Source organism: Ambystoma mexicanum, chromosome 7q (assembly GCF_040938575.1).
Source record: "Ambystoma mexicanum isolate Mex_15411 chromosome 7q, UKY_AmexF1_1, whole genome shotgun sequence".
Taxonomy (NCBI): Eukaryota; Metazoa; Chordata; class Amphibia; order Caudata; family Ambystomatidae; genus Ambystoma; species Ambystoma mexicanum.
In genome coordinates this window covers 23883686-23906872 of record NC_090941.1, presented here as the reverse complement: position 1 = coordinate 23906872, position 23187 = coordinate 23883686, and the positions used below count along the sequence as shown (strand labels likewise).

The following is a 23187-nucleotide window of genomic DNA, read 5'->3' as shown; positions in this document are numbered from 1 at the left end:
CAACCTTTCAGAAGCCCAAGCGTGAAGGTTGAGGGATCTGACCTCTGGATGGAGAATATGACCCCCCCCTCCCGTGAGAGCAGATCGTCTCGGTAGGGAAGACGACGTGGAGGGCAGATGGGCAAGTCTAGAAGGTCCGGGTACCACGTTCTCTGAGCCCATGCCGGAGCAATGAGGATCATCCGGGAACCGAACCTCCGTAACCTCCGCAGCACTTGCGGGATGACGGGGACTGGAGGAAACGCGTACAGCAGTGGGAAGGACCACTCCACCACGAACGCATCTCCTAAGGCTCCTTTCGGAGGAAACTCCCACGAGCAGAACCTTTTGCACTTCCGGTTGACACTGGAGGCGAAGTGATCCACTTGAGGGGTCCCCCAAAGGGCGAAGATCTCCAGGAGAATCTCCTGAGCCAGCTCCCACTCATGAGAGATCACGCTCTGCCCGCTCAGAGCATCCACCGTCTCGTTTTTGTCTCCGGCCAGATGAACTGCCGAGATCGAAATTTCCTGCTGGATGGCCCAGAACCACCAGAGCTGCATCGCCTTCCTGCACAGAGGAAGTGACCCTGCTCCCCCCACCCCCTTTTGTTGAGGTAGTGCATGGCCACTGTGTTGTCAGTCAGAATCAGGACATTCTTTCCTTGCACAGTCGGCAGAAAAGCCTTCAGGGCAAGACTGATGGCCCTCCGCTCCAACAGATTGATATGGAGTCTGGACTCTGACGGAGACCAACGACCGCTGACTGTCAACTCGTTGGCATGAGCTCCCCATCCCGTGAGGGATGCGTCCATCATGATCGTCACCAGGGTTCCCAAAATGGAGCCCCCCTCATCAGATTGCCATCGACGGCCCACCACAGAATGTCCTGGGCGACCGAGGGCGGCACCTGAATGGGGTCCGACATCCTGCCGGAGGACTGTGACCACTGCATCTTGGGAGCCCATTGCAGAGACCTCATCCGCAACCTGGCCTCTGGCACCAGAAGAATGCAGGATGCCATGAGGCCGAGCAACCTCAAGAACTCGAATTCTTCGAAGACCTAACAGGCTCCGACGGTCTCGAGGGCATCGAGGACCGGGACCTGGAACAGGCATGTCTAGAGCGACCATCCTTGTCCGACCGGGACCTCGAAGGTGCCCGGTGATCGCGACGACTGCTCGAGCCCGAAGGCGTGCGAGTTGCGTCTCTAGCACGGTCACGGCCGGCGTCTTTCGTCGCCGCGGACGGCTCGGAGCCCTGCGACTGAAAAACTGGCATCATCTCCTGCCGAAATGAATCCCATTCCGCAGGAGTGGAATGCTTGTTGCGACAAGCTACTCGCCGACGGGCAGAGTCCTCGGACGAGGAAGGCGACCAATGCCGGCACTTCCATGAATGTCTCAAAGAGGCAGAAGAATGGCGAGACCTACTCCTGGACTGAGACCCCCCTGACTTATGCTGACGATGCAGAGAGTCACCCCTCGAATCGTCAGTCGAAAGCCCAGTTGATCTCGACTTCCGGGGCTTGGCCACATTACCTACAGAAAGCTTCTTCTTACGCTCCCACAAGGCCTTCGATGTAAGCGACTGGCAGCCTACACAGTCATCCATGTTGTGGTCCTCAACGAGGCACCAGAGGCAGGCGTCATGTGAATCAGTCAACGACATCTTGGACACACAGTCCCGACACTTCTTAAAACCCGGCCGTGGGGTGGAAGAAGACAAAGACATCATGGAAATCTTCACAAAGATGGTAAGGCAGAAGAACCGAGGCACGCCGAGATCTCCGAAGCGAACACGTTAGTGGAAAAAACGGAACTGAGGCTACGGGCGTCCTACTTATAACATCCGGTGATGTCGGCTCGACGGAGGCCCTCGAGGACAGCTTATCGACGTCATCGACGCAGGAGCCGAAGATTTTCCAAAGCAGCACAGCTGTGGTGATTACCTGTCATAGATCTAGAATACGTCGGAGGACCCAATCCCCTCGAAATAGCATTTAAATCTGCACCTCTGATCCCAAAAATAATTATAAAGAACTATTTATCTTTTGGCAAGGGAACCTCTAAAAATAAGCCAGTACTAGGAACAGGTCAGATAGAGCAGAAAGGATTGGAGGAAGGGTTCCTCCATCTTGGTTTTCTGTGGAATTATCTTTCATTACCGTCTGCACCAGACCTTGCATCATACTCAAAGTGGCTCTGCAGGGAGGAGTAAAAGTCACTTGTCATCTCGTTAGGGATTGGTCCACATAAAGCATCCTTGCATTTACCCAAGTCCCAGTGACTTTTTACCTTTATAAGGAAGGGGTCTCCTATTCCTCTTCCATTCCTTTTGGACCGAAGAAAAATGTGCCTGGACCATGTTGGGAGAGTCATCCTTTCCAACGTCCTCTAGGTGTGAGGTGAAGGCAGGTGTTCTAAGGTAGAGGCAAACTATGTTCCCAAGCATCTCCAGGGAACACTGGGGTGACTGTTTGACCAAGACCTGCAGAGTCAGCTGCACTGGTTCCCAGTCTCCTCACTAGAGGTTAATGACTCCTTCAGGTGCCAGATCGCCTCCAAGGACTGGGAGTGAAGGACCCGTCTACCCTCACAATGCTGCCTATAAAACAGTTTGAACCTCAATCCGCTGTGTTGCTGCATCAAGCTTGATCACCGCATCACGCCAGCAGGGGGCGTCACCTGCCCAGAATGAACCAGAAGCTCACTGCTGCGTCTTTGAACAGCATCCAGAACAGTCAGGATGTTGGGATCGAACCAACCAGGCCTGAGACTCGAACAGCTGAAATATTAATTTGACCAGATGACTCAGTGGTACACATCCCACCCTACTGACTGCTAAGCAACCATTTTGCACCTTTCTCAAGAAATAAATATTCTTTTAAAGTAACATTGTTGCAATTTCCTGCTCTTTACCCCAGCCTCAATACCCAGAGACCCTTCAACAACACAAAAAATAGCATTTTCTGTGTTCTTACCATAGGGCTGGGTTTATGCTAGTGTTTTTAATAGTCTGTTTTTTGCATATTGGTGTGTTTAAAGTATATATATTTGTATAGAAACTGGATTGCACATTCCTTTATTTAGTAGTCGTGTACTAATGCTGCTGGTGTTGCTACTGTTACCACATTCACATCACTCTTAAGAGTTTAGTCTGCCCTCAGCTCTTGTTAACACAAACAGCAAAGTATGTATATCTCTTGACTGGGCCTTTATCACCTTTACGATTGGGACCACTGCTGGTTTGTAATAGTGTGAGGGCTAAGTAGGCGGTTTAGTCACTACTTACCCTAGCACACCTGCAGTGCAGTAGTCATTTCATCACAAGGAGGACATGGTGCCCAGACGATGCAGAACCAAGGATCAGCCTCTGGGAATGCGAAACCAATATCATCTGAAGGATGTGCGCCACCAGATCCTCTTGAGAGAAAAGCTCTGTGCAAGCAGATGTCCAAGACCACTCCAATGATTCAGAGGGACTGGGACAGTGATGCATGGGACTTCCTAAATTCAGGGAGAAGCTCAAACTGTGCAAACTGCTAGACAAGCTCTTCTTTGGCTCCCAGCTAAGCAAAGTGTTATTTTATTTTTTACAACAATAGTCACTGTCTGAGGCAGGACTTAAAAAAAAGCCCACCTTGGGTGAACAGGGGTACACCTCTTAGGATCAGCCTGAACTACCCAAGGTTATGCTAGAGTGGCGAGCAGCCAGGCTTAAACTAAGGAGGGAGGAGGGCTGTAGTTAGTTACAAGGAATTCAGAGCATACCTTGGTTAAAGAAAACACTTACACAGTGAGGAGTTAAATAAAAATAGACATATACTCTAAGGTACACTGTTAAAATTCTAAGTTCAGGAAAGCAATATAAAGCCAACATATACACAGTATAGGATCACTTGCAATATTAGAGAAGCTTTTACGATAGCAAATCCCATAATAAACCAACATATACAAACTTTCCAAACTCTGAACAACATTTTATCACTGTAGACCAATCCTGCCTTAATAGTACAACACTATCTAGTATGAGACTGTCAAAGTCCAGATGAATCAATGGGCCAGCAGTGGCTGGGGGTTGGCCAGAAAACTGTCGGGAAGAGGCAAAACACAGTGTTTTGAGTGGTACATCCAGGAGGGATCCCCTAGAGTTGCAGGTAAGTAAATCAGAGGTTACAATTGGGCTCAGGGAGGTTAGGATGACCCCCTGAAGGGATGCCCCAAGGACCAGTGTCCGAGGACATGTGGTTTTACCGCGAAGAGCACAAATGGTTGTCCCCCAATGATACTCTATGGAGGTCAGAGGGGGAGCAGAATACAAGCTATCTTCAGCCCCCCATTCACCCCCACAGAATGACACAAGCAGACCCCAGGTATATGATATTTTATTTATGTCGCGCTCATACACAAGTGTTTTAGAGCACAACCAAGCAAAGGAAGGGGAACAAGGGAGAACAAAAACAACGATCTTACTAGGCCCAGTGACATTAAGAACGTGCAAGTGCATGGAAAAGGGAAAGTGGGGGAAGTGGAAAGTGCGGAACAGAGAGAACAGAATAAATATTACGTGTAAATAAATAAGGCAGTGAAAAAGTGGCTGTGGAGCCAGCAAGTGACAAGTGCATGATTAGTCAGATAGGGAATATCTGATCAGTGCAGAAGAATGGGGGGCTGTATGGGTACAGATACAGATCCCAGTGCAAGGGGTGGCTCGGAGGCAGTGCAGGAGGGAGGCAGGGTGTGCAGGTACCTGGGCCCGATGGACAGAGGGTGGCCAGGTGCACGGTGCTAAGAGAGGAAAACAGATCAGCAGGGGAAAAGAGGGGAAAATGCAGAAGCGAAGAGGAAGGTCTTGAGGTGCTTCCGGAAACGGAGATGGTTCTCCTCAAGTTTCAAGGTGGCCGGGAGGCTGTTCCAAAGGGAGGCCCCGGCCGAAGACAGATATGCCCCAGCTCGTTTCTTTGAAAAATGACTGACCCTGAGGGAGTTGGAAGTAAAGGAGCGAAGGGCTCGAGAGGGAGGTATATACGGAGGGATAGTTGAAGGTAATTTGGACACAGGACCCAGAAAGCCTTGTGGACAATGTAGAGGGTTTTAAATGTAATTCTTGCATCCACTGGGAGCCAATGAAGGGATTTCAGAGCTGGAGAGATACAATCCAAGGGCTTGAGGCCAAGGACAAGTCTTGCAGTCCTGTTCTGGATTAGTTGTAAAGGGCGGAGAGTGGAGGCAGGTAGATTTAGAATGAGGCTGTTACAGTAGTCCAACCTAGAGAGAACCAGAGCTTGGGAGACGGTGAGCTTCTGAGGGAAGGAGAGGAAAGGCAGCGTACCTCCAAGGAGGTGAAGTAAGAAAGATGACTTTTTAGAGACGTCAGAAATGTGTGCGGAGAAGGAAAGTGTTGAGTCAAAGATGACCCTGAGATTCTTAGCCTCAAAGGTAGGGGTAGGAGGAGGGCCAAGGGAGGCCAGCCAGAGAGTGAGGAGGAAAGGATGGTGAAGGTGTACCAATGAGGAGACTCAGTCTTGTTGGCATTTAGACAAAGATCGTTGACGGCACACCAATTTTGAATGGCGATTAGGCAAGCGGAGATGAGGAGTCTGCGGTAAGCCTGAAAATGAGTTGGGGGTCATCAGCATAGTACTGGAAGTTTGAGCAGATAATTGAAATGCAGTAGGCGAGAGTTACCAGGTAATGGTTGAAAAGCCAGGGCGAGTGGGTAGACCCCTGGGGAACACCACAGGAAGAGAGGGAGATCGAGGATAGGAAGGACCCAAGGTGTACCTGGGAGGGTCGATCTGAAAGGAAAGAGGTCAGCCAGGCCAGAGCCTGATCAGTGATACCCAGGTTGTCACAGAGACGATTGAGCGGGATAGTATGGTTGACCATTTCGAATCGAAGGCAGAAGCGAGATCAAGGAGGATGAGGACAGAGGGAATTGTTAGTGTCAATGTTGGGCAGCAGGTCTTCACGGATGTTGAGGAGAGCAGTATATTGGGGTGAACAGTACCTTGAAATGAAGAAGTCATTGCTGAAGGACAATTCCAGCAGTGAGGCGCCAGCAGACCTGGTCTCCTATTCTTTGGCCCTAGTGATGGGGAGAAGGGTACTTTGGTGGATCCCACAAGAGCACTTGCCCAGGGAGACAACCCAGCAATGGATCTTTAAGGTGGTAGCTGGTTGTCGCCTTCTGCAGGCTGAGTGGACAGGCGGTTGTCGCGTGGTCAACTCGACTCAGTTTCTTGGTCCTTTCCTCTGGTGAGGGGACTCCACTCTCTGGAGCAAATTTGAGTAGTCGCAGGCTTGGAAGGATACCCTCGAAGTTGCTGATGAAACTGCGCTTCGGGAGACGTTGCCCCGACATACAGCAGAGGACCCCCGGTATTGGAGGTTTGCAGACCTTGGGGGTGTCAGCTCTTCTGGGGATGGTGCAAATTGTAGGTTGTCGTTTCGAGACTGATTAGGCCCACCAGTCTATGAGAGGAAGTCATCTTCTTCAGATCTTCCCTGTCGATGGGAGTGACAAGGTCTGGACAGCAGCTGCAAGGCAACAAGCTCTGGCGGTCTTTGGCAGTGCTGTGACGTCGCCCTTTGTTCTCTTTGGAATATTTTTGCTTCATTGGTCGACAGTTTCTGCTCCAGGACTTCAGGATTCATCCACTCACTAGGTAATACACTTGATCTAGTTTTCGCAACGCAATCCCTGGTGACTACTTTTCATCCATTTGCAATCCTATGGTCAGACCAAGTATCTATCTCCTTTTTAACGACATGTCACAAACTCTCCGGCTATCAATCCCCCCCAATAAATGTATTGAAGCATGGCTATAACAGGGTCTCCCAGGAAAAATTGACAGCACGGATACAGGCGGAATGCCTCAAGCCTGGACTCAGTGGACGTATCTTTAACAGAGGTTCTAACTTCCATTGAAAACTCCCTGGCGCTGCTTAAACTTCCTAAAATACTGCCCAACCGTCTCAGCCCAGGTCCAACGATGAGCTTAAGCTGCTGTGCCAAACCAAGCGCTTAGCAGAACACAAATGGCGCCCCGCGCTTATTCTCTGGGGGACAGGGTAGGGTTCCCGCATACGTCAAAGCGCTACTATTTGGCCATTCAGAAAGCAAAAACCACTTTCTACACACAAAGTTTAAAGTGGCTTGAATCAGCCTAAGGAACCTTTTTCTGTGGTGCAGGTCTCATCATCCCATAGCAATCCTGCAGGGGTCACTACTCCTACTCAGGCCCTCTGCAATGCACCACCAGACTTTTTTACTCACAAGGTGATTAATATATGTGACCAGATCAGCTTGTCGAGCCAAGGGGCCTCTCTTAACAATACTCTGGCCCTTCCTTCACTCTCTATGGCCTCATGGTCGACCGTCCCCCTCTTCTCAGTGCCCGATATCTTGGCGTCCACTATGCGACTCAAGTCTGCATCCCCCGCTATTGCAACGCCTCTTGGGCTACTGAAACAGATATCTGCCATCTCTAGGCAGGTCACGCAAGCAGTTAACACCTCATGTTCCCTGGGCTTGATCCATGAGGAGCTCAAACGCTCAGTGGTTATCACTCTGTTGAAAATACCCACGCTTGACCCTTCGATTCTTGATAACTTCACTCTTCTCTCTTGTTAGGCAGAATCCTGTGCAGTTCCTTTAGGGACCACTGCAAGAAGATTAAGACTACAGGAGTAAGCAGTAAACCCAATTGGTAGCAGTCTGTACCACCCAGATTTACCTGGTAGCTGTGGCTGAGCTGTCAGACTTCTCTCAAGAAGAGTTAGGCAGTATACAGAGGATACACAATAGGGCCAAAAACACAGTAGAACAAGCAAACACTGACCAGAGCTTTGTATCAAAAGTATGACAATGCATTACTTACCGTAAAAGCATTTCTGATGGTTGGATCTGCTTAGATTCACATGCTGTGCATAGGTCCGACATCCCGTGGTCACTGCGGAGTATTGCATTTTGTTTTTCGTAGTCGAAAAGGGGACGTCGACAAGGCATGTCTGTAACACTATCCCTATAGTGACGTGCGTTGTACCCATAATCCATCACGCATCGAGGTCCCTCTGTTTGTATTTTTCTGCCCTGAGGGAGCCTTCTAGACGTGAGTGAGTACAGAAAAGAGAGATACAGAAAAGGATGTCTATGTTCCTTCCATCCGAGCGGGGAGGAAGGGTGGGCGAATGTGAATCTAAGCAGATACAACCATCAGAAATGCTTTTACGGTAAGTAATGCATTGTCTTCTGATGTTAATCTGCTTAGAATCACATGCTGTGCATAGACTAGCGAGCAGTACCCAGAGTTGGAGGTGGGTTGTGAGAAGGAACAGTAGAGAAAAGATGTCTTAATACTGCTTGTCCCACCTGGGAATCAGATCTAGAGTGGGCATCTAGACAGTAGTGTTTTGTAAAGGTGTGTACAGAACTCCAGGTTGCCGCCTTGCAGGTGGACTCAAGGGGAACATTTGCAATGAATGCTATGGATGCCCCAGTGCCTCGAGTAGAGTGTGCTCTTGGCTTGAAGGGTAGTTCTCTCTTAGCAAGAGTGTAACAGAGAGTGATGCATTGTACAATCCATCTAGATATAGTGGATTTTGAAACTGCATCTCCTCCTCTTCCTGCTGCCACCGAGACAAAGAACTGATTAGTCTTTCTCAGTGGACTAGTTCTTTCCATGTAAAACATGACAGCTCTGCGCACATCAAGTGTATGCAGGCTTTTTTCTCCTAGATTTGAAGGATTTTGAAAGAACGTTGGTAGTTCTATAGACTGGTTGACATGAAATTTGGAGATGAATTTCGGTGCGAACCTTGGGTGTGTGCTTAGAACCACTTTATCCTTGTGAACTGTTACAAAGGGGTCTAAAACCGAAAGGGCCTGTAGTTCACTTACTCTCCTAATGGAGGTAATAGCTATTAGGAAAGCAGTCTTAAGTGTGAGATCTTTAAGAGTTGCCTTGTGCATGGGTTCAAAGGGTGACCCCATGAGCCTGGTGAGTACCACATTTAGATCCCAGCCGGGAGCTGGGTTTGCTATTGGAGGGTGTATTCTCTTTACCCCTTCCATGAAGGCTTTGATTACTGGGATCTTCCACCACAATACTTTGAGTTGCAAGCAGAAAGCGCTGCCAGGTGTACTTTAATAGAATTGAATACTAGACCCGAGTCCAGTAAATGGGTCAGGTACAGAATAATTTGTGTGGGAGAGCAGTCAACGGGGTTGATCCTCTTCCCTCTACACCAGATGACAAATCTTTTCCATTTGCTAGAATAGCAGTGACGAGTGTTAGGCTTTCTGGCCTCTCTGAGGATGTCCATGCACCTCTGTGGAAGTTGTAAATGTCCAAATTCTATGACCTCAGGAGCCAGGCTAAGTTCATGGTCTGAGGGCATGGGTGCAGTGTCCTGCCCCTGTCTTGTGACAGCATGTTGTACGGGCAGGGCAGTTTCACTGGAGGAGATAGAGATAGAGACATCTTCAACAAGTGAGCGAACCATGGCTGTCGGGCCAACATAGGGGCCACCAGTATCATGGTAACTTGTTCCTGGTGCATCTTGTGCACTATCTTGTTGAGAAGGGGAGTCGGGGGGAAAAGCATAAACAAATTTCCCTGACCATGGAATCGATAGACCGTTCCCCTTGGACTGGTTCTGGGGGTACCTGGAGGCGTAATCTTGGCATTGAGAGTTTTCCAGAGTTGCGAACAGGTCTATTTCTGGGAAACCCCACTGTGTGAAGACGTCGAAGATGATGTCTTCTTGTAACCGCCATTCGTACTCTACGGGCAGGGGGAAGTCTCTGCTGAGTTTGTCTGCTAGCAGATTGAGTTCCCCTGGTACATGTTGTGATAGTAGGAACATGTTGTGTTTGAGAGCCCACTTCCAGATGTTCTGGGACAGCTTGGACAGTCCTGGAGAGTGAGTGCCCCCTTGCTTGTTGAGGTAGTACATGGCTGTGGTGCTGTCTGTGAGGACCATCACTGTCTTTCCTTGTAGGTGTTCCTGAAAGGCTTTCAGTGCTTTGAACACCGCTAGTAGTTCCAGCAGGTTTATATGCTTGGATGCTAAGCTCGGAGTCCACGCTCCGTGAGCAGTCTGATGGGATAGGTGAGCCCCCCATCCTGCAAGGGATGCGTCTGTGGTTAGAGTGGCTTCCACTGCGGGTGTGGCAAAAGTTTTCCCTAATAACAGGTTTTCTTTTGTCCACCACCGTAGCGAGAGAACCAAGGCCTGCGAGACCACCACTAGATCGTCCCAATGTCCGCTGGCCTGACACCACTGGCTGTTGAGACACTCTTGCATTGGGCACATGCGCAGGCGCGCGTGAGGTACCAAATAAATACATGACGCCATCATTCCTAGCAAGCGCATTGCTTTGCGTACCGTCACCTCTTGACCTGCCACATAATGGGGGATCTGAAACAGCATGTTTTGGACCCTCTGGTTGGAGGGGAAGACGAGGCCGTCCTTTGTTCGAATTAGAGCCCCTAGGAATTGTTTGATTTGGCTGGGGTCTAAGCTGGACTTCTTTTCGTTGATGGAGAAGCCCAGTTGGAACAAAAGGTCTACGGTCTTTTGGGTATTGGAGAAGCATGTTTCGTACGAATCCCCTGTTATGAGCCAGTCGTCGAGGTAAGGGTATACCGGGATGGATAACCTGCGCAGGTGGGCCGCTGCCACTACCTTCGTGAATACCCTTGGTGCAGATGCTATCCCGAAGGGTAGTACTCTGAACTGGTAGTGTTTGTTCTCTATCTTGAACCTGAGGTATTTTCTGTGCGCTGGCAACATTAAAATATGAAAGTATGCATCTTTCATGTCCAGTGTTGTCATGTAATCCCCCTGTGATAACAGTGGGATTACTTCCTGCAAGGTCACCATACGAAACTTTTGGGGTTTGACAAACTTGTTCGCTGGGCGCAGATCTAATACAGGGCGCATGGTTAAGTCCTTTTTGGGTACAAGGAAGTACACTGAATAAATACCTTCTGTTACCTGAGATAGGGGGACAGCCTCTATAGCTTCTTTTTTCAGTAGCTCTTCTACTTCTTGTAGAAGAATGGTGAGGTGTTCCGTTGTCATGCGTCGGTTCCGTGGGGGTCTGTACTTCGGGGAACCGTTGAATTCGATGCAGTATCCGTGGGCTATGGTGGATAATACCCAGGGGTCTGACGATATTCCCTCCCATGCTGAAAGGAACGATGTTAGCCGGCCCCCGACCGGTGATGCATGGGAGGGGACCCGAATCTTCGGGTCATTTGTTGGTATTGAGCGTGGAACCTTTGGGGCTGGAGCCGCGACCTCTTCCCCTGCCACAGCGTTGGCCTCTTTGACTGAACTGGGTGTTGTTACCCTGGTTAGAGGGCCAGTTGGTAGCAGAGTAAAATTGCTGTTGGTTTTGCTGCTGGCGTTGGCCACGAAAGGAGCGTCTATTGCCATAGCCGCGTCTGTTAGGGGGCCTAGAAATTTGGTCAAGAGTTTTGATGGTATCAAACTCTTTCTTCGCATGTTCTAGGGCCTCATCAACTGCTTTCCCAAACAGATGCGTTTCTTCTATGGGCTTATTTATCAGGGAAGCCTGGGTTTCCGGCTTAAATCCCGAATTGCGCAGCCAGACATGGCGTTTGAGAATTGTTCCCTGAACCAGGGAACGGCCAGCCGTCTCTGCGGCATCTAAGGAGTTCTTTACGATGCCCTGGTTTACAAGAGTTCCCTCTGAGATTGTAGCTAACAGGCGTGAACGCAGGGGTTCTGGTGCGTCCTCTGCTTCGCTGCGCAGCTTGCTCCACTGTGCATCTGCGTAGCTAGCTAGTAGGGAATTGTTATTTGCAATCCTAGTTGAAAAGGCGGCGGACGTCGTGATTCTCTTCCCAAGTGCGTAGAGCTTTTTGCCCTCTTTGTCAGGTGGTGCCTCACTAGTGGATAGTGGTACCCCTGCTCTTTTCCTTGTATTAGTAACTACGAGGGAGTCCGGAATAGAATGGCCTCTGATGTACAACGGGTCAGAGGGCGAAGGGCTGAAGAGCTTTTCTATCCGAGGGTTGACCCCTCTGACTAAGGCAGGATTGGAAAGGGAAGGAGTTATTCTTCTCTTTATAGAAGCCAGGAGCGGAATAGACTGACTAACAGGGGCTTTTTCTTTAATAACTTTCTCTACAAAGTCTATGTCAGGAAGAGTCTCCCCTGTGTCTATTTCAAAATGCGCTGCTGCCTTGCGCAATAGTGCATTAAGTGAAGGTTGGTCATCTATGGGAGAGGTGTTTCCAATAGGTGAATCCTTGGGAGGAGAAGGGTGAAAGACATCAGGGTCTGAGTGCACTGATGGGGATTGCCAAGGCTGCGAGGTAGCTGTATCTTCTTCGAAAGCTCCTGCACTAGTGTAAGGATCTTCTTCAAACCCCTCTTCCTCATGTTCTTCCTCTCCACCCAAACACTCATCCTCCTGGAGGTATTGCTCCTCTTCCGTGAGGTCATATACGTCTGTAGAAGGGGGAAACAGTCTAGGAATTTTGACCCTAGGGTCATCCTGGGGCCATTCCCTTAGTCTTTTGGGTGTGGGTGGGTTTTGGTTTCCCAAAAACCTTTCCATTTTCTCCATACAAGAATGGAGTCTTTCAAGTGTCTCATGGGGGACCCCTGAATAGTCTAGAGGGGGGAAATCAGTGTTTTCACCTTCAAAATGCTTAGAACGCTCCCACAACGTCGAAGAAAGGTTTCCGTCACCATCTGAAAAGCCCTCCGGTAGTTCCGAAGTGCCCTTAGATGAAAGGGGCACTTCCTGGCTACTCTTATGCTTTTTCGGCGTTTCTATAGCTTTTTGTGCGGTATTCGACGTTTGTTTCGTCGTCCGCTTACGTGTGTCTTTGGAAACAATTCTCGCCAGGCTCTCGACAACGAGTTTGTCAGTAGAGGACTCTGGTGTCGACGTTGCCTGCGTTACGCGTTGTTCCTCGACGGCCGCTCTATGGAGCGTTACGTCGGATGATTTTGGGGTAGCGCCCGTGTTTGATGAAAGCCCAATCGCTGGTCGCGGCTGCGTTTGCGGGTGGGGCTTGAGACCCTTACGGTCTGAGGTAGACGCCGGAGTGCCCTGCGTCCCCTTCGGGGCTGATGGATCCTTCGTCTTCGACGAAGAGCCGTGGGTTGTGTGCTTAGGCCTATGGGGTCTGTGTGCGTCCTTGTCGCCGGGGTGTTCATCCCCATGAGCAGGGTGTGAGCCGAGCCCGTCGGGGCCGGGGACGGACGTCGAGGAGCGCGAGCGCTCCTTCTGGGGGTTAATGACTTCCGTAACGGACGTCGAGTTATCACCCTCCTCGTCACTTTCTGTAACAGCGGCGGCGGGTGAGGAAACTGACTTCGACATAGCGTAGTCCGCCCACCTCTTAACTTTGCGTTCTTTAAGAGTTCTAGGTTTCAAGAGTTTACAGGCCGCGCAGCTGTCCTCCTTATGATCGAGGGGCAAGCAACGATTACAGAGCTTGTGTTTGTCCTTCCAAGTGTATTTGCCCCTACAGCGTGGGCAAAACTTAAAAGGTGTCCTCTCCATAATTGAGGCAATAATAACTGGTGATAACAACCCCAAGGGAAAGATAGGGGAGAAAGAAAGACATTCTCAAAGAGAAGATAAAAGTTCGAACCCCCACTCTCCCTACTGTATGTTGGCCGGCGAGGCCAGGCCACGTGTTCGGCAGCGCCGAAGGATCTCCTCCGTCTCTTCCCCTCCGTCGAAAACTTGCTCGGCGGAGAAACAGCTTCACAGCTAACGTCGAGGGGAGGGATCTTTAACAATATAATAAGTATAATTAAGGACCGAGGTCCGTAGTAAGTATTTGCAATGTCTCTCTAGGAGCTCCGCGTAAGGCGACCAGAAGCTGGGCGGAAAAAAACAATCTGAGGGACCTCGACGCGTGAGGGATTATGGGTACAACGCACGTCACTATAGGGATAGTGTTACAGACACGCCTTGTCGACGTCCCCTTTTCGACTACGAAAAACAAAATGCAATACTCCGCAGTGACCACTGGATGTCGGACCTATGCACAGCATGTGATTCTAAGCAGATTAACAAACATCAGAAATAATTATTTATTTAACACACACTTTAAAAAATACACTAGCACTACTAATCAAAAGCAAGTTCCAACACAATCAGAAAAGTATTTACACCTCCCTTAGCAATTACTAGACAAGCCCAAGTTAAAACACCACTTTTTGTCAAAACAGAGGTGAGCGCTTAACTTCGATGGCACTCCAATAATTAGGTTAAAGGGAGAGAAAAAGGCAAGTGATAAATATAAAACAGTTCCCAACACTTTTAAGAGACAAAATCAAGGCAGGGTATACTGTAGAGCCAAAGTTCATAGGCCAGGCCCACTTTGAATGGAGCAAGGCGAAATTGCCCAAGATCACACGGTTTAGCAATGCATTCAAGTCTTTGTAGAAATGTTCAAAAGAGGTTGGGGTGGCTCAAAAGACAATGTTAGAAGGTCTGGGGGCCAACCCAGTTGGAAAGCCAAGGATTTAAGGGTCACCTTGGGCGAACCGAAGAAAGGGAGGCCAGGTAGGACACAGTACCTTAAAGAGTGAGGAAGCTCCAGCGGTGGCAGTTGTTCCTGGCAGCGGGTGCAGTTCGTGGTTTCGACCAGGGGAAGAGAGGATCTCGTCGAGGAGGCAACTTGGAGTCTTTGCACTGCCCAGGGAAGAAACCAGCCACAGAGTTTGTCGGTGAAAAGGTGCGTTCCTGGTATTCGCGGTCACAGTGGTGAAACTTGGCTATCCGGCCGCCGGGGTGCTTGGCACGGGCGATTCAACCAAGAGACGACCTGGAAGGCGAAATGGCGAACTGGTTGATCCCACCAGCTCAGAGGGAGAAGACTCTTCCAGCAGAAGATCTCCTCTTGTCATCGGGAAAGTGGTGAGGTCGTTGCAGCAGGGCTCCACCGGTGGTGTCGTCGTTGCAGATGGCTCAGCTTCTTCCCTATTCGGATTTCTTAGGTCCTGTGGTGACTTCTGAAGTTCCAGTCCCAAAAGCCCTGCTTTTATGCAGAATAAAACCCCATTCAACAGCCTAGCTGTCACTCAAACATGCTAAGTGGTGAGCAGGGCGGCTCACCACTGGCCCAATCAGAACAGAGTGCGACTTGAGTTGCTAAGGAAACGCAGTCCAGGGTGCCAATTCCCACACCCACACATCCTGTAGAACCCAGACAGAGTGGCACCAGTTGGAGAGCTTCTGTGGAGAAGCCTGCCAAAAAGTGGAACAAAGGGCCCGACCTTGGTTGGAGTTACAGAGACGGACACGAACGCCATTTTAGAAAAGAACGCGCTTCATAAAAGCAGATAACAACACCGAGGTGAGAGCAGAAACAACGGCTGAGTCCACCAATCATGTCCCATGTACCATTCTGCCTTGGGGGTGGGAGTCCAATGAGGACAGCAAGCCTTCTAGTTTTAACTGGTTTCAGCCAGGCACACTGCATGGCAAAAGACGGGGCAAAAAGACCCAACCGTTGATTTAATATTAAATAAACCAGCGGTATCTTTAACATTGCACCAAAAAGTGGTGCGTTTAAAAATCAATGGAAAAATCCCATAGGAAATATTCTGGTTGAATATTTTGCATGGTAACCACTGCCACCAGCAAGAAACTCGACAAAGGGGGGAATGCACAGTGCCCCCTTGAAAACAGACCCAGGGGCAATCAAATTACCCCTTCCAGTACTTCCACAATATGATGGTTTGTACTGGTTCTGTTCACAATTTTGGACTAGTAAAGTCAATGGTGACTTTACATGCCCTGGGAGACAGTAGTCAGTCCCAGGGTATGGAGTCTATGTTTGGGGGTCACTATGACACCCCTGTGTTACTGCACTGAGGGTGCTGTGTAACATACACAAAAAACAGATGATACCCTATGGAGTAAAAGACCCCATAGCCCATAAGCACACAAAAAGTCAGAGACGTATCTCAAATCATGCCTAAGAGTGGGAGGAAAAGAGTCTCGCTCTTAGCAGGAGAAAAAAAAGCCCAAAAATCCAGCAAAGCTGCTGGGGGACTCACTAGGTTTGGGAAATTAGCCGTATAAGAGAATACTCCCTAACATCTCTCTCCCTCGTTTCTTTATGAAATTGCTTGAATCACTAATTTCCTTTCTGCTCTCTTCTTTTCTGGAGCGCTCTAACTTTTTAAATCCTTTCCAGTTTGGGTTCCATCCTGGTCGAGGGACAGTGTTCTTCTCTCAGCTCTCGATGATCTAACCTGCCATGTTGACCAAGGTGGAGTGGGGGCTCTGATCTGTCAGCAGCATTTGACACAGTAGATCTCGCCGTGCTGCTGAATCACCTCTCCCAGGCAAGCCTGTCGGGACAAGTCCTCTCTTGGTTTTCATCGTTCCTCACCGACCAGAACCAGACACGGACTCTCATCCTTTTCTTCAGTTTCCACTCCTGTATCCTGTGGAGTACCCCAGGACTCTGCCTGCTCTACTGCTTTATTCACGATACTGCTTTTTATAGCACGATTTTAAGACCGTCTTCTTCCAGCTCAGGGTCCTTTGTAAGGTTCTTCCTTTTCTTGTTTACACCCTCCGACGCTGGCTCCTCTTAATCTCAGTCGGCTGGACTAATGCAATTCCTTGTTTCTCGCCCAGCCTCTTTATCTGTCTCGCCGCCAACAGCTACGCCAGAATACGGCAGCCCATGTGGCCACAGTGACTCTGTATGGATCTCACATTTCCCCTGTTCTCCACTCTCTTCACTGGCTACCGGTCCTGCAATGAGTCCAGTTTAAATCCCTGTGCATTGTACCATGCTTTATATGCCCTGGGAGCAGAATATTTGCAGGAAATGTTTCGCCCTTATGTACCAACTCGACCGCTTCGTTCTCAGGACCCCTGTCTCCTTCCCATTCCACGTTATCACTTGGAAAGGGTTGGCAGCCGCTCCTCTTCAGTTGCGGCAGCCAAGCTGTGGAATTGCATTCCTCTTTCTCTCCGAGCAACGAAAGACCATTTGGCCTTTTGTCGCATCTTGAAAACCTCCCTTTTTTAGGCCGTCCCGTCTTCCCCTGTCTGATCCCCAGCGCCAAGACACCACTGGTGTATGCGCGCTTCATAAAAGCAGATAACATAACACCGAGGTGAGAGCAGAAACAACGGCTGAGTCCACCAATCATGTCCCATGTACCATTCTGACTTGGGGGTGGGAGTCCAATGAGGACAGCAAGCCTCCTAGTTTTAACTGGGTTCAGCCAGGCACACTGCATGGCAAAAGACAGGGGAGTTCCGGTCAACCTCCTTCACTTCCTCACAAAGGGACAAACAAAGCTTCACCCACCCAGAATGGTAGAAAGAGTCCAGAATGGACAAGCATCTTGTTCAGGGCTTAAAAAAGTAAGGCAAACATTTTTGCGAGTGCAGCTGTTAGGAAAGATTTCGTAATTGTAGGTAATTTTCCTTCCATGTGGCAACCCCTAAACTTTTTGCTGTTGTTTTTCACCTTGTTCTTGACTTTGCCAGAGAAGTGCAGCCCTCTGCCGCACTCCTCTGGGCTTTCGCTCCTTTCTTACGGGGATACTGACATGCCCTTAAGACTGTCAGTACCGGGGAACGCTGTTTCCCGTAGTTTCTTTTATCATGTTGCGGCTTTCGTGCAACATGACACAAGAGGGCACTGTAAGCTAAGTTACAGCTCTCTTGGGTCTCTAGCCTTCTACAGGCCCTAGATACTCGTTTAGGATTGTATCTGATCGGTGCAAGTAATTCAGGGACGGGAATGGTGGCAGCGATCGTTTCTTGTGTTTTGAGCTCCTTTTGGCGTTCTAAGCGTGTTTCTCGCGCTTAACCCAAAATGGTGGCCTGGCTCCCAAAATGGCCAGACCACGAGGCTCCTTTGTCCTGTCCGCTGACCGTCTTGCTCCCTTCACCTTCCCCAGGTCGAGCCGACCCGGGGCCTTCCTTATTTGGGCATGTACTTTCCCGCGAAACACGGATGCTTTCGCGGGCTTCAACATGTCTTGTGTGTGCCTCCAGGATGTGGGCTGGGATGTCTGGTCCCAATACACATCCTGGGTGCCAGAGAGTCTAGGGTGGTGTGAATGCCTGGGACCACCGTGGTCCGTGATTGGTCCACAAATGGTGTGAGTGTTGATGAGCGGATCTCCCATTGGGTCCCCTCCGTTTTGGCGCGAAGGGAACCGTGGATAAGAGGGGGCTGGAAACACCACTACCATGTCGATCTCCTGAGTTCTCACGAACGAAGGAATACAGGAGCCAAGTATCCTGCAACCAAGAGGCTGGACCGAGGAATCGCTGGTGACCCGCTGAAGGACTCCTCCTCTGCACTGCTGTCGCCTTGTGAAACCCTTTTCACCTTTGATCGAACCAGAGGGCCTGTACTGGTACTTCGACCCTTGGAATAGCGGGAACAGCTATTCTCGGCATCTTCACCATCTCCTGCCAGTAAGCCTTCGGAAGCGTCTCTGGGCCATCCAGTTGACTGACCAGCTTACACAGGAGTCTTGCTCTGTAACCGCCGCCAGGTTGTGTAGTATTTCGAGTCCTTGTCACTCTCACACGCTTCGTACACTTGGCGTTCCCAGGTCTGAAGTGAGTAGTGTACATTTGGCTCAGATACACACGGCCGCTCCGTTGCCCTGCTGTGGTAACAAACTGTGCGGGTTTCTTCGATTGGGACGTCTTTTTACTCAACACGACGACGAGGCGTTCCCTGCTCTTCTGAACCTGCCAGCTGCTGAAACTGACGCGGAGAAGCCTGGGTCTGCTTGCATCGGGGACCGGTGAGTAGCATAGCTAGGATCTGGTCGCCCTCCTGCAGGAGCCCATTGCTTTGCCCCGCTGTGTAAAACAGCACCCTTGTCCGTACTCGCGCTCTGCTTCTGCCCACTGTGGAGGCTGCGCTTGAGTCGCGGAACTTGTTCTTCTTTGTGCACTAAACTGAACTGCCTGACTTCCTTCGAAGAGCTTCTCCTTTTGCCCGTTGGCATCAGCGCGTGCAGGTACTTTGAGCACAAGGCTCCACTCTTCGCAGGGCTCGGACTTCCATCTAGTTAGGTGCCTCTGAAGGCGAACTGGGTCTAAGCATTATTTCGCACTGCCTGTTTTCCTTCCCTTTTAGGTGGACTACACATTTCGTGCATATAACGCTTGTGACTGTCGTATTTGTATATATATTGTGTTGATATGGTATGCGTTGGTTTAATATTGGGATATTGTGATTTTCTCGCTACGGTCATTGTTTTAAAGGCCTTAAAATAAATGTGTATATATTTTTTATATAACAACTGTTTGGAGTAGTTTGTAAGCGATCTTGCTTTGTGTGCTCATTGCGGGCTTTCAGTCACCCTCACCCCTCTTGAGACCTAGTCTTGACCGCCGCGATCGCTACCTTGATTGGTCTGGCTCGTCCAGAGGTTACCCTGTTCCAAGTAATTAGGTTGGCCTTCTGAACTTCTGCGCCACCAGGACAGAGTTCAGAAATCCGTCTTAACAGCAGCCTGTGATAAAAAGTACCAAAACAGTTGTGCAAAAGGTACACTGCCAACAGCCTGAACAGATGGGCTTGTCACAGTAACGAAAAGTCCCTGGAGAGGCAAGAAAAGGGATACACTGCTCTCCCTCAGCACTCCACAGAGTGGTGTGTGCTGATCTCACAAGAGAAAGCACAGGAAGGATAAAAAGTATCCCCCCACCATGGTAACTGCACGAGTTAGTCAGGGAAAGAAAAACAATCAAGAAGCTCTAGGAGCCTCCGACAACACTACATAAAAGGTGCTGTGTGTTGCTTCACTAAAAAAGTTAGATGCCTCAAAATTGAAGGAAAGCATAACGCCGAAAAGAAGTACCAAAAAAGGGGCCAAAAAGGTTTCTTACACCATAGTAAAAGGACGGGAAGAGTGTAGAAAAAGGTTCCCACTCACCCAGGAGAATTAGTCAAACGATCCAGGTGTTCAGCAAAAGGTGCTGGGGGACTCAAAAGGAGTGGAGATTCTACACAAACAGAGAAATCTAACCTGACAAAGAATTGCTCATAAGATCCTTACCTTAACCTATAAATGTAGGTCTGGTAATTGCCCCCCTATTATCTGAGCGACCGCCTGAAGGTCGCACTCTTTGGGAGAATCCTTCGTTCTATTGAAGACAACAAGCTCCTTCAGCCACGGGTTAAATTGCAGAACTGTGAGGGTACGAGATTTGATGCATGGGCCCTGCGTGTTTGGAACGGTTTGCCAACCTCAAAATGTTCCATCCCTCGCCTGCCTGATTTTAAAAGAGCAGTTAAAACGTAATTGTTCAACAAGAAGGATTAGTAGCCTTATGGATCTTAGTTCCTTATAATTTTTCTGTCTGTGCGTTTTGTCTTGTGTGCCCCGAGGCCTAGGGGCGGGTGGCGCGTTATAATAATGACATTATAATAAGTAGTATAAATGTTAGGACACCGGGTGTAGACTTGAATGAGTCAAACATCCACATAGGGGTAGACATGAATGCTTCCCTCCTGAGATGAGCCCCAACCACCGCCGCAGTTTGGTGAATACCCCTGGTGTAGACGACAAACCGAATGGCAACACTAAGAACCTGAAGGGGCATTGCCAACCACAAACCGGAGGCACTGTGTGTTTTGGATGCATCTGCATATTGAAGAAAAATGCCAGGGATCCAGAGACCCCAACCAGTCTTGCAGTTTGAAAACCTGGAATATCTGTGCAAGGGCAACTGTCTTGAATGAGTCCTTGCACAAGCAAAAGATAATCAGATTGTGATGGGACGTAGGCTCACCATCTTTCTTCTGAATCATAAAATAAAAAGTACCTCACCCGCCCTTGCACCAAGTGAGACACTACCTCAATGGTGTATTTTCTCAGAAGCAGACACAGACCTCCAATAGGGGAAGGTCCAGAAGCGAGGAAAGAGTGTGGTCTAGTAGACGCCCAAGCATCGTAGGTGGTGCAATGATACTCTTCAACTAACAGTTATTACGTCCCTCCTACAGGAGACAAATGAGGGAATTTCAATTCACAGTGGATGCCACATGGGGGTGTTGTGGGGAAGGAAGAGGCCTCAAAGCCACTTGCCTGGGCACTTCTATCTCTACATTGGCGGCGGACAAGACCGTGTTGCAGCTTCTTGCAGAATGGCACCTGGCCTCTGCCACAGTGAGTAAATGCGGGGTAGGGGCAAAAAGAATGCTTCGGCTACCAGGTAGAAGACTTTTAAATGGCCAGGCCAAGCACTTAACTGTTGCCTTGGAGGCTGGTAACCTCTGCGGCAATTCGGCAGCCTTCATACCAAACAAGTTGTTCCCTAAAATCTGCATATCCAGGAGTTTGGACTGAATGTCGGAAGCAAATACTGAGGTCCTCATTTGGGAATGCTGCCAAAGAACAGATTCAGGGCCCATTACACATGCCATGCAGTCAGCAATGTCTAGGCCAAAATGCAAAGTGCAACATCTGGCATGTGGCATTATTGCCATCACAAACAAGAGCGTTTGAAGCAGTGACTTGTAAGGCATACACTTTCCACCCCTGTGGAAATAAGTACAAGGTTTTGAGGTATGCTCCTTGGGAGCCCTGGAATGCATGGTCTGATCGGAACCACAATCCTCTATGTTGTGATTCTCCCCAAGGTAGTATAAGCACATCCTGTGGGGTACTGACATGGACATTTGGCTGCTGTAATCAGAGTAGCGCTTGAAGCCAGAGGCCTTTGGGGATGGAGGGGGGGCCAGGGGGATAGGCATGGCACAGTAATCTAGAGAAATCTAGTGACGTGTCCCAGAAGTGTACCGAGTACACAGAAAAAGGAAGTGATGTCATGGGGTGCAGCGGCTCTATATGAAGTGATGCCAATGTTATGACAGGCATGGGACACACAGACGATGAGCAGAGCCATGCTCTGCTCACTGGTGGTGAAAAATGTTCCTTCAACAGCTGGTACTAGAGACAGAATATCAAAGATGAGGTATCTGTTGGAGGAAGGAACCTATTCGATCGGTTTAGGCACAGCATTTAAAAAGGAACCAGCTACCTTGAGATTACAAACATTTGTCTACTTGAAAATAACATGCAATTGTTATCAAAACACCAACTTACCCATATGAGCTGGCAGAAGCCCATCCAAGTTCAAATGCTTTCCTCATTAGAAACCCCCCAAATATCCTGTTAAATATGTTGCGCTCCTGCATTTGAAAAGAAAACAATTATGTTGTTAATCCTTTACTAATTTGAACATAAGCTCTCATCAATAAGACAACTGGTGAATGGCACAATGGATTTTTTTCATCCAAATCTTATTAGCAGCCCTTTATTTCTGAACCCCTGGCCCACAAGACACCAACAGTTACTGAACATGAATACAAACAGATGGCTGCCCTAAAAATAACTCCAGGCTCCTAGATAGTGCAGTAAGGAGATGGGATAATGAAATGGGGTAATGAAATATAGAAAAGGTAGGGGATTAACCCACAGGCACAACTGAAAAAACCCACAAACGGACCTCATACTCCCACTTCTCCAGTCAAATCAGTCAACTGTTCTATTCCAGTGTCCAAATGTAAAGCTATAAAAAAAAACCTATGCAAAACAAAAGAGGTGATGGCTGGCTCTGGGCAACCCTCCAGACCATCGTTCTTTGCCTGCCAAGCCATCACAAAATGGGAAAGACCATTTGCAAATGACGCTTGGTCCCACCCCAAAAGGGGCAGTACAGCCTGAACTGCTTGGTCACATCACATCCCTTCTGCACAAGACCACAAGCATCCCCAAACATGTTTCGGCCTTCTTGGGCCTCATCAGTGAGGAGTAGTTTTATTAAACCTCAATGGCAATCAAGAATATATAAGTCACACATTTGTTAACAATACCTCTGCTAGTATACAACAGGTAAACTCCTACTCAACAGATCAACAAAGCATGATATGATATATTTTATTTGTATCGCGCTCATTACACAGGTGTTTCACAGCGCGACTAAGCAAGGGAGGGGAAACAAGGGAGAACACAAACAATAACGATCTTACTAGGCCCAGTGACATTGAGAACGCGCAAGTGCATGGGATGGGGAAAAAGGAAAAAGTGCATGGAAGGGGGAGAGTGGAAAGTGCACAGCAGAGGAGAGTAGATAAATAAATGATACAAATAAAAAAAATAGAAAGGAGGCAATAAACAGTGATAGTGCAGCC

At 49.0% G+C, this 23187-nt stretch overlaps 1 protein-coding gene across 2 annotated transcripts in view; it reads right to left on the bottom strand.

Annotated features, from left to right (window-relative positions):
• Window positions 1–23187, bottom strand: part of ACOT9 (acyl-CoA thioesterase 9) — an 872728-nt gene that overhangs the window by 218266 nt on the left and 631275 nt on the right. For both annotated transcript variants that reach the window (XM_069639309.1, XM_069639308.1), the window contains one exon: window positions 22100–22185. In XM_069639309.1, the coding sequence (XP_069495410.1) occupies window positions 22100–22185 (86 nt within the window). The remainder of the gene's footprint in view (window positions 1–22099; window positions 22186–23187) is intronic.